The sequence below is a fragment of the Asterias rubens genome, chromosome 10 (assembly GCF_902459465.1).
Source record: "Asterias rubens chromosome 10, eAstRub1.3, whole genome shotgun sequence".
Lineage (NCBI taxonomy): Eukaryota > Metazoa > Echinodermata > Asteroidea > Forcipulatida > Asteriidae > Asterias > Asterias rubens.
The window spans coordinates 4793794-4807012 of NC_047071.1; the positions used below are offsets into that span (position 1 = coordinate 4793794).

Genomic DNA, 13219 nt, shown 5'->3' on the forward strand with positions numbered 1-13219 from the left:
GTAACTGAACAGTCTGGTACCAAGATAAACAATTAGCTTGGAGGTTTATCTTACCTGAAATTAATAACCACAAGTTACTCAAATATCGTCTGAAATATTTTTTTACTTTATTTTCAACAGCCTCATTGTACTTAGAAACGCCCCTTTTCATAGACCGATGGCTTTACTTTCTTTATTTTACACATATAAGGACAAAACACCACTTGTTTTCCCGTTAAACCTCAGACGAGATACAGTGTGATAGGTTCTGAAAAAGCTGCATGCTTTACCCACAAGTTTGTAAGTCGATGTTACCATATTGCCACTTCCATATTGAAGTTAAAGATACCCGAGTCACAATTGTAGCGTCATGCCGTTATAGAACGAAGTCTTGTGCAAATGAGACTATGTTAATAATTAGACGTATATGCATTTAATCTGCTAATACGATAGTTAAAATTTTACGTCTATATACATCTGTGCAAAGTTGTGCGCACGCACATTACATTACGTTACTATATTTTCCTATATAAAAGTTCTATGGCCCGATTTTCGCCGAAAGGAATTTTCGTTTTATAATTTTTTTTCTCTGCAAGCAGTTTGAAAGATTATGTTAATTAAAAAAAAAAAAACCTACAATAATCTTTCTTTTTAAGCCAATATGACAATATGACAGTCAAAAATGTTTTCGTATGGCTTGTATAAAGGGAATATACTTTCAGGATCCCGACAATACTTCCTTTGTTTTGTTTTTACTACCACCTGTAGATGGTAAACTTAGTGAAGCCCAACTTTCTTGAATCTAAAAAAGAATAGCTATTTAAAATTGAAATGTAAATTTACGGGTAAAATAAAATAGGCTACAGAACGGACTGAAAGTGTGGGCAACTCATACGTGCCTTTATGATTTAAATGTTTTAAATCTCATAATACTTTTGTGTAAATTCTATTCAAAATATATAAACATCTTTCAGCGGTGAACTTTAAAATAAGTATGATAACAAACTAAAAATTTTAATGATTGAAATACATTCAGAATGCTTAATTAATGTGTTGCCTTCAGTAATGTTTTGTTCGTAAATCATTCAGTTCAATTTAATTCAATTTTTATTGTGAACAAATTAATATTTGCTCTGTCGAACATGCCCATAAACGTAAAAATATGACTCGGTTTTAAAACAACAGAGTTAAATATCACTGGTACAAAACTTGATAATTCTTTCACAGTTTGTCATCTTGTGTGAAATAAAAGAGCGAAATTAGGAGTTGATCAGTTATGTCACGCTACTGTACCCATTCAGTCTCCGTGACGTCATGATACGTTGATGCGATAGCGGGGGAAAACAAAATGGCTGCCCGCCCGTTGAAACCACGCCACGTAAACAGACATTTTGTTCTGAAATATATGCACGAGTCCGCCACGCCTCTTTTCTGTATTTTCTTCGTGCCGTATATTAGCAAAAATATATCATATCTTCAAAACAAAAATAGTATTTGTTCCAACAATATCTTCAAATAGTAAATGTAGTACTATTTGTAAACGTTAAGATAAAGGTAATAGTCACAAAAACACAATTATTCGTGTCTACTCTTGTCTTATTTTTTATTTTATTTTTTAGATAATTGCACAAACAGACGAAGATTTCTTTGGTTTTGCAGGAGCAGATTTGGGTCTTTCTGGTTGAACTACCTGAGCATGCTGGGGGCCATTTGATGCTGATCTAGGCCGCTCAGGTTTATCGGGAGACTTTGCAGCTTCTTCCTTGTGATTTACATCCGGGACTTGTTTCAAGGGTTGTTTGTCTCCCGTTTGTTCTACGGTCTGACTGGGATTTTTAGTTGTAGGTTCTTCTTCTGTTTTTTCCTCTTGACCGCCCTCTGCTGGTAGCTTTTGCTGAATGACCAATTCTTCAACTGTTGCGTGTTCTTTGAGCTTCTCTAGCAATTCATCAAACTTGTTATCGGTGAAATCTTTCTGGGTTGACTCTTTGGTGAAGTCGATGTAGAGAAGCTGCGCAAAGGGCATGCTCATTGGACCTTCTGGAGGCCACGTCATCTGCTCCATGAGGATCGGGATAACGGGTTTTCTGAGTGCATCGGAAAGGCTGACCTCTCGACGACAGTTTGCTGAGAGGGCGTACTTTGGGGTCACACTTGAAACCACAACCTGTGGAAACGAAATATTGCTCATTCATGTTAAGGTTTCATCTCTTAGGCACATTTTACAACATTAAAATGTTGAAGTCACACAAAGCTTCATATTTAGCTTCAACATTTTAGAATATCTCTAAAGTACATTTTACAAATAAAAATGTTGCAACAACACTAACTTCAGAATGTTAGAATACCTTTGCATTTCTTATTCCTTTATCGATCTTCGAGTAGAGAGGATCTCCTCCACCCATCTGGAGGATATCAAGCCAGCAGCTGAATCCCAGTGATGTCAATCGAGAGTAAAGTCTCTTAATCTCAGTTTGTTTGTCCCATTGGTAGGAGATAAACACCTGCGGGATCAACTCATCCACCTGTCACGAGGAACAAATCAGAAACAATAATTGGGAAGGTTTTGTCCCGGTTTGTGTACAAAATAATTATAGGTTCGATGATGACTTCTTCTTTCGAGTCCATCATCTACTCTTCAAATGCTTGGTCAGGATTGGGCACATCTTACAGCCTTCTCTTTGCTGTCAACAGGTCTTCAAGTCAGCACTGCTCCTCAACGGCTGGGCATCGTATAGAAGGTGTGGCATAGTGATGACTATAATCCACAGAGATTTATAGAGTTGAGTTTTACCTGATCCTGTGTTGCCGGATTCTGCGTGGATGAATTGGTTGATGGTTGAGTACTATCCGCTTTCTTGACAACCTGAGGAAGATCATCAATCTGGGGCACCCAGTTGCGATACTCTGTAAATAAGGAAGGAGACAAAGGAACAACAATAAGACAATGAAGAATGGCACTTCGTTCATTTTTGTGAAGGCATCATGGATGGTTTTATTGCCAACTTTTAAATATTAAAGGCTGATTTATAAGGAATTCCATGAAATCTTACCGTCAGTGATCATGTCTTCATCCGGAGCAGCATGGTAACTAATCTGTCCAAGTAGCTCGGCAAACTTGGCATCTTCCCAAAACTTGTCTCCTCTGATGTATTCCTTGTCGTTATAAAGCTGGATGTAGAGAAGCTGAGCAAACAACATACTCATAGAGCCAGCTGGTGGCCAAGCTGTCTTCTCAATGAGTACAGGAATGATTGGCTTGTTCAACAGGTTGGCGAGATTTACCTGTTATAGAATAAAAGGCTTCATTGTTAGCATGGATTGAATGTTATGGGGTACGTCAACGAGGAATACTGCAACATACATTAAAAATGACATCCCACTTCTGACACCATTTTTGTCGTACAACGCTAGGACTCGTTGTACAGTTTAATTCTGTTTAGCACCGGGCTCTATTTAGTGTACTGTGTACTACTCTGAAGTACACAAAACAAGTTCAACAGGCATTTAATCTTCAATGACTTTCATGTGCCGTTTAGAGCTTACCTCTTTATTGCAGTTTTCCGACTTGGAGTACTTCTCAGTGCACATGCAGAGGACTACCTTTGCAGCTCTCATGCCGTCGTTGATCTTAGCAAAAAGGCTATCACCACCTCCCATCTGACCGATATCCAGCCAGCAACCAAAGCCAGCTTTCTCAAGATGTTCCTTGATGACTTTCACCTCTGCTTGATGATCCCACTGGTAGCTGATGAAGACCCGAGGGGGTTTCTCTGACATGTCAGGGGCAGCCTTTGGTACCAGAGCATCTAGCATACACGGAAAATTCAAATTATTGCTTTGATGTGCCAAATGCTTTTTTTTATATCATGATCAATTTTCGGTTAAAATTTAATTACCCGACTCCGTTTTTGTGTTTTGGATTAATCACTACTTTGGTACAATACCCTAAAACAACTTGTAGTGTATGCCAAGTTATTTGGAAAGAAATGTGTTTGCTGTTTTTAAAATGTTGATGTATTGAAGACTATACGTTTGCTGTGAGAACGCCAAAAAGTGACTAGTATTAAAACGGAGATACTATTAAAACGTCATCACTATGACGTCATCATACCTGCAACTTAATTTGGTTACCGTTGTAAAAGTATTGATGTATAGAATAATTCGTCTGCCGTGAAAACACCATAATGTAACCAGTGTTAACTGGAGATACCAATCTACGTCATCATACCTGCAGATTGCAATGATTCCTCCACAATGGCGGACGCATCTTCTCTACCCATATCCTGTAATGCAGTCAGTACAGCATACGTAGCTTCACTACTCTTATGTACAGTGTACCATTCCGCCAGTAGGGCCATCGTAGGGTCTGGAGACAGTGCCCAGTTGCGGACATCTTCTCCTGTGAAGCCAAGACGGATAGCCAGGTACCTCCAATCGTGTTCATGCTCGGGGTTGAGAAGCTTGGAGACGTCTCGTGACCACTTTGGTGCATTGGTGATCGTCTGAATTTAAAAGATGTGATACAAAATGTTGATGTTCATTGGATCTAAAGTTAACTTTGACACAAATTGTCTTCTCTTTTATAAGTAGCCATGTTTGATAAACTTGTAAAGGTCTTTGACAATACTAACTTTGTGATCGATTTCGTCAACTTTTAACACCGTGTCGTCAACCACTTCTTCAAGCTCGTCCAGCCTTTCACCTTGTTCCACAACCTCGTTCTTCACATTGTCGATCTCCTGGCTTTGCTCTGTTACAGTCTTATCAAGTCGATCCACATTCTCCTCCGTCACGGTTACTCGGGTATCCAAGGTCTTGACGTCATCTTTGACTTCGTCCACTTCATCAGCAAGAGTTTCCAAGCTGGAAAAACATAGGGTGCGTTCGTTTAGCTTCCCTGGGTCGACCCGTCCTGGTGTGTGGCGTTTTTTTTCCCCAGGACGAACGTGTGCAGATAATTACCCACGATCGTCCTGGAAGAAAAAACCGCCACACACCGGGGTCGACCCAGGGAATGCACCCATATTGTGATACAAAACCTTACCTCAACGGTACTACAATGTGTTTATAAGTGGCCATGATTGAAACACTTATGAAAGTCTTGTGAAAAAATTGTTTTATTGCTTCTTCTTGAAAACAAATGTATTACACTTTCAACTGCCTCACTGTCATTTGTTCTTGACAAGTTATCATAGGCTGGCTTTATGTGCTAAACCGTCTGTTATAATGGAAGGGGGGGGGCTTTGTTTTAATTACGAATATAGAAATGAATTAATCTTACCTCCGACCTTCCATAAAGTCTATCAAACTCTGTATAAGATCAGGCACACCCATCTGTTGACTTGTCTTAAACGGTTCAATAACAGCTCTGTACTTCTTCAAGATTTCTACGTATTTTCGGCCAACCCTCTTCATCTCCATTAAGATGGTACTAATCCACATGTCGTCAGATGTCTTCAGCTTGTCTGTGAATATTTTGAGGCAACGGTCAGCTTGTTTCTGTACAAACACAGAGAGAAATTTTCAGTTACCATCGCTGTACTATAGTTTGCTTTCGAACACAGTCTGGGTATCAAAAGAGGTCAAGTCGTCTTGCTAACAGCAATAAAAGCAAATGACATACCTAACGTAAAAGCCAGATTCATACTTCATGCGAATTTTGACGTCACAAATTCGCAGCGTCGCATCAGTTGAGCTCCAACAGCTCAATTTGACTTGTGACGTCAAAATTCGCTTCGTAGTTGCATTCGCAGGAAGTTCAAACTGCTTTAGAGTTCTACTTGTAGCAGCAGTATCGCTCTTACCTCATCAATTTGGCCGACACTTGCAACTACCTTGGCTACAGCGTGGATCGTGTGTGGTGTCTGCTTAGTCACCCGTAACAACTTGTCGATCTTGTCGACAAAGAGTTCTGGGAATTTGATCGACACAGTTCCTAGGACCATGAGAACCTGATGAGAAAGCTGACCATTTGTTACGTCACCCATCATCAGATCGACGTAAGGCACTAATAACTAGAAAAAAAGACAAATTTAACTGGAGTGAGGGTTTGAAAACTATGAAAAGCTTATGTACTTCTAACTAAAAGTTTTTTATTGCCATTAATTTTTAAACTACCAAACTTATACCTTCCATTTAAATTACCAAGTAACTTTCGAATGGTTAGTTGATGATTTTAAAAAGTATTTCGTTACTTGGGTTACACTCGGTTTGTTTACCTTAACCCCGTTGAAATGGTAACACATTTTTACACTTTCAATTCAAATAATTTACAACTTTACCAATAATGACTTTTAGAAAGGCTTATCATATATACCTTGGCGTTATCCTTGGCTACGTCATCCCATAACATATACATGTAGGTTTTGTTGGATTGATTCATATCTTCCATATACTCAGCTAATTTGTCGAACCTACTCAGAATTGGTTCTGGACTTGCGGCATATAGAGGCTTCAAAACAACTGTAAAATAAGGTAAAATAAACATCTATTGACCATAATTCTCAAGGAGAACTTTAAAAATGTCATGGTGTGTGGCAAAACCAACAATTATTGAAAGTATAAGCCCCTTACTGATAAGGTTAAGAAGTAAAAGATAAACTTGAAACTAATTCATCAAGGATTGTCAAATGAGCAAGAAAAGTTACAAGAACACCACCTTAAAGGAACGTTACAGAATTGGTAAGAAACAAAAATCCTGAAGATCACAGATTTACATCAAACTTACACGGTCCAATGATGATGATAAAAATTTAGTTGAAAACATCCCTTGAAATATTTATGTCTGAAATGTCATATTTGATGAGAAATAAATAATCTTACTTCGCGTTTGGAGTTGATCGCTCAGTGAGCGTTTTATTCATTTTTATTTTGGCATCGATGCAAAGCAAAATTTGTAATCGGTTGTTCACCATTCTCTCGTGATCTAGATGGCCGATCGATCTCAAACTTCGACAGGTTTGTCAGTTAATGTATAGGGTGGATTACATAAAGTACACTGCCAGCAACAGTTTTGTTAGCAAAAACCAATTCTGTAATGTTCCTTTAAATAAAGTCTGAAAAACTAATTTGGTGTTGATCTAAAATTGTCATTTTGAGATTGTATAAAAAACCTGATGTGGCTAGCACTTATACAATTAGGACTTATATCGGCACAATAATTATAACAGCATTATTTGAAAGCAGTTTGCAGGTTTTTTTTTAAACACTGAAAGATGTCCTTCAATATATTATAGAATATTGTGTTGTGTTGTAAACAGTTTGAAGTAAAATTGAGACAACATACGGCCAATCATGTCACTTTTCCCAGCCAGGAATACTTCTATAACATCATCAGCACATGGTGCGAGTAGATCTATTTGTTGGTAGAACCTTGTAACACAACCAGATGCTACGGTAACCAACGTCTCGCAGTCTCCTTTAAGAATCGTCATCACTCCCGGGATGAAGTCTTTGATGGCCCTTGCGTTACCACAGTGCTGTGGGGAAATAATTAGGAATCAACTGTTTGGATGATGAGGACAGAGAATGAATGATTGATAAAGAGTTGTTGTTCCTCTTCCAGAATTAAGTGATTTACAGAATCAATGATGACTATCTTATCTTATCATGGGAGGGTCCTCTACTGTAAAGAATTGAAGTGTTTCTTGCGATTTACATGTACCGTCAGTAGTAACTACCTTTTAGGGGAAAAAAAAACAGGGAGACGGTGTTCTATTTAGAACTTGTATTCCTTTATATTCTACTACCACGGGGTAGATTTTCGGAATTCGGGTGACAAGAAAAGAACTGTCCTGCTTATAACCGTAAACCAAAATTGATACCTCACCAAGCAATGCCTGAAATCCCATTGACTGACCCACCTTAATAACGAATGCAGAGCAGATAGTCAACGCTATGAGCCCCCATCCTGAGTACGGTTCACCGTCCAACTCCTGTGTCAGCACAAACTGGAATATTTCATTCAACTCCTTCGCATATTTTGATGGTGCTCTGAATATCAAACAAAAGTATAAAGTTGAAGAAAATGTCAGATGTGCCATTTCGATTTAGTCATAACTCTGTTTGCAAGCTTTCCAATAGCTCTTATATGAAGTGATCAGATCATACTGGTAGAAATTTTGAGTTGTTAACCATCGGCTCTTTCCAGAACAACCACTACTCAAAAGAAATGTACATGTGGTGTTCCGCATCTAACATGATTAAACTCTTTTGAAAAAGAAAAAAAGAAGGAATTCAATAGAGGTCGCTGTTTATTGTATGTTAACTTTATTCAATAATTCACATAGAATGGAGAAATAAAACACACAGTGATATATAATAATAATCAAAAGAAGTAAGTTCCAGTTTATTTTGGAGCCTTCTACAAGGGCATTTGTCGCATTTTTTTTTGTCTAAGGAGCAACTTTAACACGCAATAATCACAAAATGATGATACAAATTAATGTGAACAAGATTGAATATACCATTGGAATGTGCTCACATTTGTGACATGACATCAATTTGGAGAAATACATGCAATATTAGAGCATTTCCGTAATATTTCAAATTAATACACACTCCACATCTACTTACTTACCCAGCACCTGCTAATGACGATTCTAATGTACTATTAATGGCTTTTACTTTGTCACCAGATGAAGATTCCAAATCCAAGTCTCCCGATTTAATCCACACACACATGGCACGTATAATCTCAGCAAGATTATTTTCTGTCCCCTGTTTAGAAAAAAAATAATATCATGACCACATGTCAGCAATGAACTAAGTTACCAAAATATTATTTGTTGTTTTGTTTGTTGAGATATTTACCTCCCAGGTTATGGTATGCCATGAGTTTGAAACAAACGCCAATGCTTTAACAATTTGTAAATCGTCTGGTGCCTTGAAGAAGACCACGATGACCTCAACCATGAATTTGCTCACTTTCTTCAAAATCTTGTCTCGGCTGAAAAATAGTTAAAGAGAATTTTGTGTAAAAGTTATTTACATAGAACGCGACCACCTTTTGAAATGATTGTATACATTTTCATTTCGGCCTATACAGGATTAAAACGCTTGAAAAGTTCCAAAAACTGAAGATATGCTTTGCCTTTAAACAAATTATTGAGAGGGTCTATAAGCTAACAAGTAAAGTGTAATAACTGCATAATCAGGGCCCAATTTCATAGAGCTGCTTAAGCAAAAAATTTGCTTAAGCACGAAAATAGTTCGCTTATTTAACACATATTACTGGCAAAAAATGTCATGCCATGTCCACTGCTTGTGACTAATATTTAGCTGTTGTTTACTTAGCATAACAATTGAGTGGAGTCTTAGCCGGTAATCTGATTTTACAAAGCAAAGATTTTTTTGCTTAAGCAACATTTTTTGCTTAAAGCAGCTCTATGAAATTGGGCCCAGTCTTTAATTTAGTGACATAATATGTTTTTGAAATTATCTGCTGTTATTAAGAACTTACTCAAATGCTTCCATCATTTTCTCGATACATGACGTCATTGCCTTGCCTATTTCGGTGTCACTTGGTTTGATGTCTTTACCCCACCAATCGTCCTTTTCAGTTCTGATGAGTTTCACTGGAGCTTCAAACGTTTTGATCAGTTTCTCAGCCAATGGGATGCGTTCCTGCGAAGAAAGTTATCGACAAATTTGTGCTTTACCTTTCTATAGTTCTTTTGTGTTTGGATCTTTTAAAGGCAGTGGACACTATTGGTAATTGTCAAAGACTATAGCCTTTACATTTGGTGTATCCCAACATATGCATAAAATAACAAACCTGTGGAAATTTGAGCTCAATCGGTCATCGAACTTGCGAGATAATAATGAAAGAAAAAAACACCAATGTCACACGAAGTTGTGTGCGTTTAGATGGTTGATTTCGAGACCTCAAGTTCTAAATCTGTGGTCTTGAAATCAAATTCGTGGAAAATTACTTCTTTCTCGAAAACTAGGGCACTTCAGAGGGAGCCGTTTCTCACAATGATTTATACCATCAACCTCTCCCCATTACATGTACTCGTCACCAAGAAAGGTTTTATGCTAATAATTATTTTGAGTAATTACCAATAGTGTCCACTGCCTTTAAATAGGCATACGTCAGTGTTTTAAAGCACTCCGATCTTTGAACGGGCGCTATAAATATGCCTTTATGTAAATTGTAATGTAATGTCATAATATTCGATGAAATAATCTTGAGCACGAGTTGCAAACATTTTAAAATTCTCCTGAAGACGAGCAGAGTATACTGTTCGAAACGTCTAGACACAACCGGCTCTTTTCAGAGCCAACACCCACCCTAAGAGATTTACACATGGTTGTACCCGCAAATTTACTATTTATTTATAGTTTCTTCTTATTTTAAAATGGTTAACAGATCATGGAAATTTGCATCGGGGATAACAATTATAAATTTTGGTTTTACCCACTTAAGAAATCTTGTTTTTCAATTCAAAGATGGTTAAAGTCGAAGTTTGTCTGGCTTGTCTTTTTCTTTCCTGTTTGGCCAACTTAAGACATACCTTCCAATTTATAATCTTTTTGTCCTTAAACATCTCAGCAGCAAGCTCGTAATACTTAGTTGTTCTTTTCTCAAAGCAAACTTGACATAACTCCACCATTTGGTTCTCGTATTTATTTTTCCTGAAAAAGAAGTGAAATATTAGAAAACTGTTTACTCCCAAATCCATTGAAGTTAAGCTCCAATTTGAAGTCCTCTCCAACCGGGGTAAAATATTGGGGGGGGGGGCGGGGGGAATGAGTTTAAAAGAGAGAGAGAGGGGCAATGGCATTTCAAATAAAATCCTGCAATAGCTCAGCAACATTTTACATGGAATTAGTTATGGCATACTTTAAAGCGTAGGTTATTCTTGGCTGCAGTTTGACATAGCTACTTCTATTTTCACACTTAAAAAAAAAAGTAATGATGTACGTTAAAAAGGTTCTTACTTTGTTTTGACTTCTTTCAGCATTGGTCTTGTAAGTGCATCACTTAAATCATCGCTCCTCTTGAGATCGTCTTCATCATTTCTTATCATCTCCAGAACTTGAGGCATGTAAGTCTCAATAGCCGTTGGATCTGCTTTGATCAATTTGGCCAATTCCTTCTTGCTCGCCATGTTGCCGTTACTTTGTGTTTTAACTGAAGGAAATTCTCCGTATACCGCTAGTCTTCAATACCAGTCAGTAGTTGCTGGTTCCACGCTTCACAAGTTTACCTCCATTTTTTATTTCAGAGCCTGAAATTGGAAACACGAAATTTGCTCATACATGAACACAGCAAACACTCCTCACTTAGGCACCGATAAGAACAATTTTCTTCTCTCAATTTTGGTACGAACATTCGAAGATGATTCACCAGCAATATTTGGATTGTCTGAAAGAATGGCTGATATGGGTTCCTGTACAGACACTTCCGCGGTGAATTGTACTTTTGATGAAAGTGTCAAATGCACAACCAAGATATCCTTAGTTACAATCAGATGCGGAAGTGAATTCACCTTGGCATGGTTTGATTACTTTGGAACACCAACAGGGCCTTTAGCAAACTTGACCTCACAACTATTATAGGCAGTATTAATGCTTGATTAAGGGATGAATTTAGAACAGATCATGGAGGTAGAAATAATCAGATGGAATGAAAAGTTTAAAACTTGATGTAAAACAACTTATAATCGCCTTCATTCGTTACTTAGGTTAACATTTAAAAATTTACTGGTCAATTAAGAACATAATTATGCGGCAAAGATTTTCAATTTTGTGAAAGCCAGCGTCAACCATTCACTTCTATTAAAATGTTTAATTGATTAAAGAACTTAAACTGAAGAAAGGTGAAGATGTATGAATGCCTATTGGAATATGATGACTAAAACAAAACCATCATGTGTTCACAAAAACGAAACTGAATGTTTACAAACAAACCAAAATGTGATTGAGTTATTAGGGGATAATTTGAATGCGTGTTTTTGAAATTGAATTAATTTTTGCTGAAAATACGATATTTTATGCAATTGATTCCCCCAAAATAACAAATTACGTATATAGAGAGTGTGATGTCCACGCCGTGGGTCTAATGGCTGTGCACGGGTAGCCTATCAATAGTCGGTGATTGGGGGACATTTTCTATTCGTCATTCAGTTGAGGAAATAGTTATGTTTTGATACGGGTATACCAGACCACAAACTCGCGTGACCTTGCCCATCCGTTTTCCCCAACATTTCATGCACACCACACAAACACAATCGTGTTCTATTTACACTTTTTAACTACCATTGTATCTTCCCAGGCTGAATATAGTTTCGAACCTAAATAGGTAGCAATTCTAGAAATTGAGGAAATCCAATGCGTGAAAACCAAGAGGTGTAACGGGAAGACTTATCTCTGGAACCGAAACTTGGGTTCTTTAATAATTGCTTTTTCGATGTGGATAATTCCTGTTGATCTTGGTCATTTACTTTCGGTTCAATTTTGGTCGAAACAGTCGCTATTAAACACGCTCATCAACCAAGTACAACAATTTATTAGAAAAACCCAATCTATTTAAGCTACGAAATTTTGAACTTGGCAGAGAGTTTAGGATTAGGAATTTAACATCAGAGACATTAAAGTCTTGGTTTACTGCTCATGTCGGTAGTTTGTGTACCTCGAAGTAGCTATACGCTTTGAGGACATGGGGAAATGTGATCCATTAGCTAACATCAACTCACTGCTTATTCAAATGCAAATATAATTTTTGGATGTATCTTGAAGTGTCCAACACCACATCATGCACGGTAGCACCCACCACCACCTCTTCTCCTCATCTTTAAAGGCAGTGGACACTATTGGTAATTGTCACAAATTAGCCTTTACTGTTAGTGTATCTCAACATAATTATGCATAAAATAACAAACCTTTGAAAATTTGAGCTCAATCGGTCATCGAACTTGCGAGATAATAATGAAAGACAAAAACACCCTTGTCACACATGACCGATTGAGCCTAAATTTTCACAGGTTTGTTATTTTATATATAAGTTGTGATACACGAAGTGTGGGCCTTGGACAATAATGTTTACCGAAAGTGTCCACTGGCTTTAAGATGGTTTCTGAAGCACTACCAAACGTACACTTTCTCATTCACTGCCTTGCTAGGTGGCCTTTAAAGACTAATTGTAAAGACTAGCCTTCACAGTTGGTGGATCAAACTTGCGAGATAATAATGAAAGAAAAAAACACCCTTGTCACACAAAGTTGTGTGCGTT

The 13219-nt window shown here is 37.5% G+C and overlaps 1 protein-coding gene across 1 annotated transcript; it reads right to left on the reverse strand.

The window, feature by feature from the left end:
- Nucleotides 1-19: 19 nt before the first annotated feature.
- LOC117295983 lies at nucleotides 20-11390 on the reverse strand. Its single transcript, XM_033778812.1, has 17 exons — nucleotides 10927-11390; nucleotides 10500-10620; nucleotides 9443-9606; nucleotides 8794-8929; nucleotides 8561-8700; nucleotides 7845-7974; nucleotides 7268-7460; nucleotides 6299-6444; nucleotides 5787-5996; nucleotides 5264-5481; nucleotides 4614-4845; nucleotides 4211-4484; nucleotides 3526-3788; nucleotides 3033-3264; nucleotides 2774-2886; nucleotides 2328-2504; nucleotides 20-2146 (listed from the first exon to the last, which is right to left on the reverse strand). The coding sequence occupies exons 1-17, from the start codon at nucleotides 11094-11096 to the stop codon at nucleotides 1595-1597; spliced, it is 3471 nt and encodes a 1156-aa protein (XP_033634703.1). The 5' UTR covers nucleotides 11097-11390; the 3' UTR covers nucleotides 20-1594.
- Between the last annotated feature and the right edge of the window lie 1829 nt (nucleotides 11391-13219).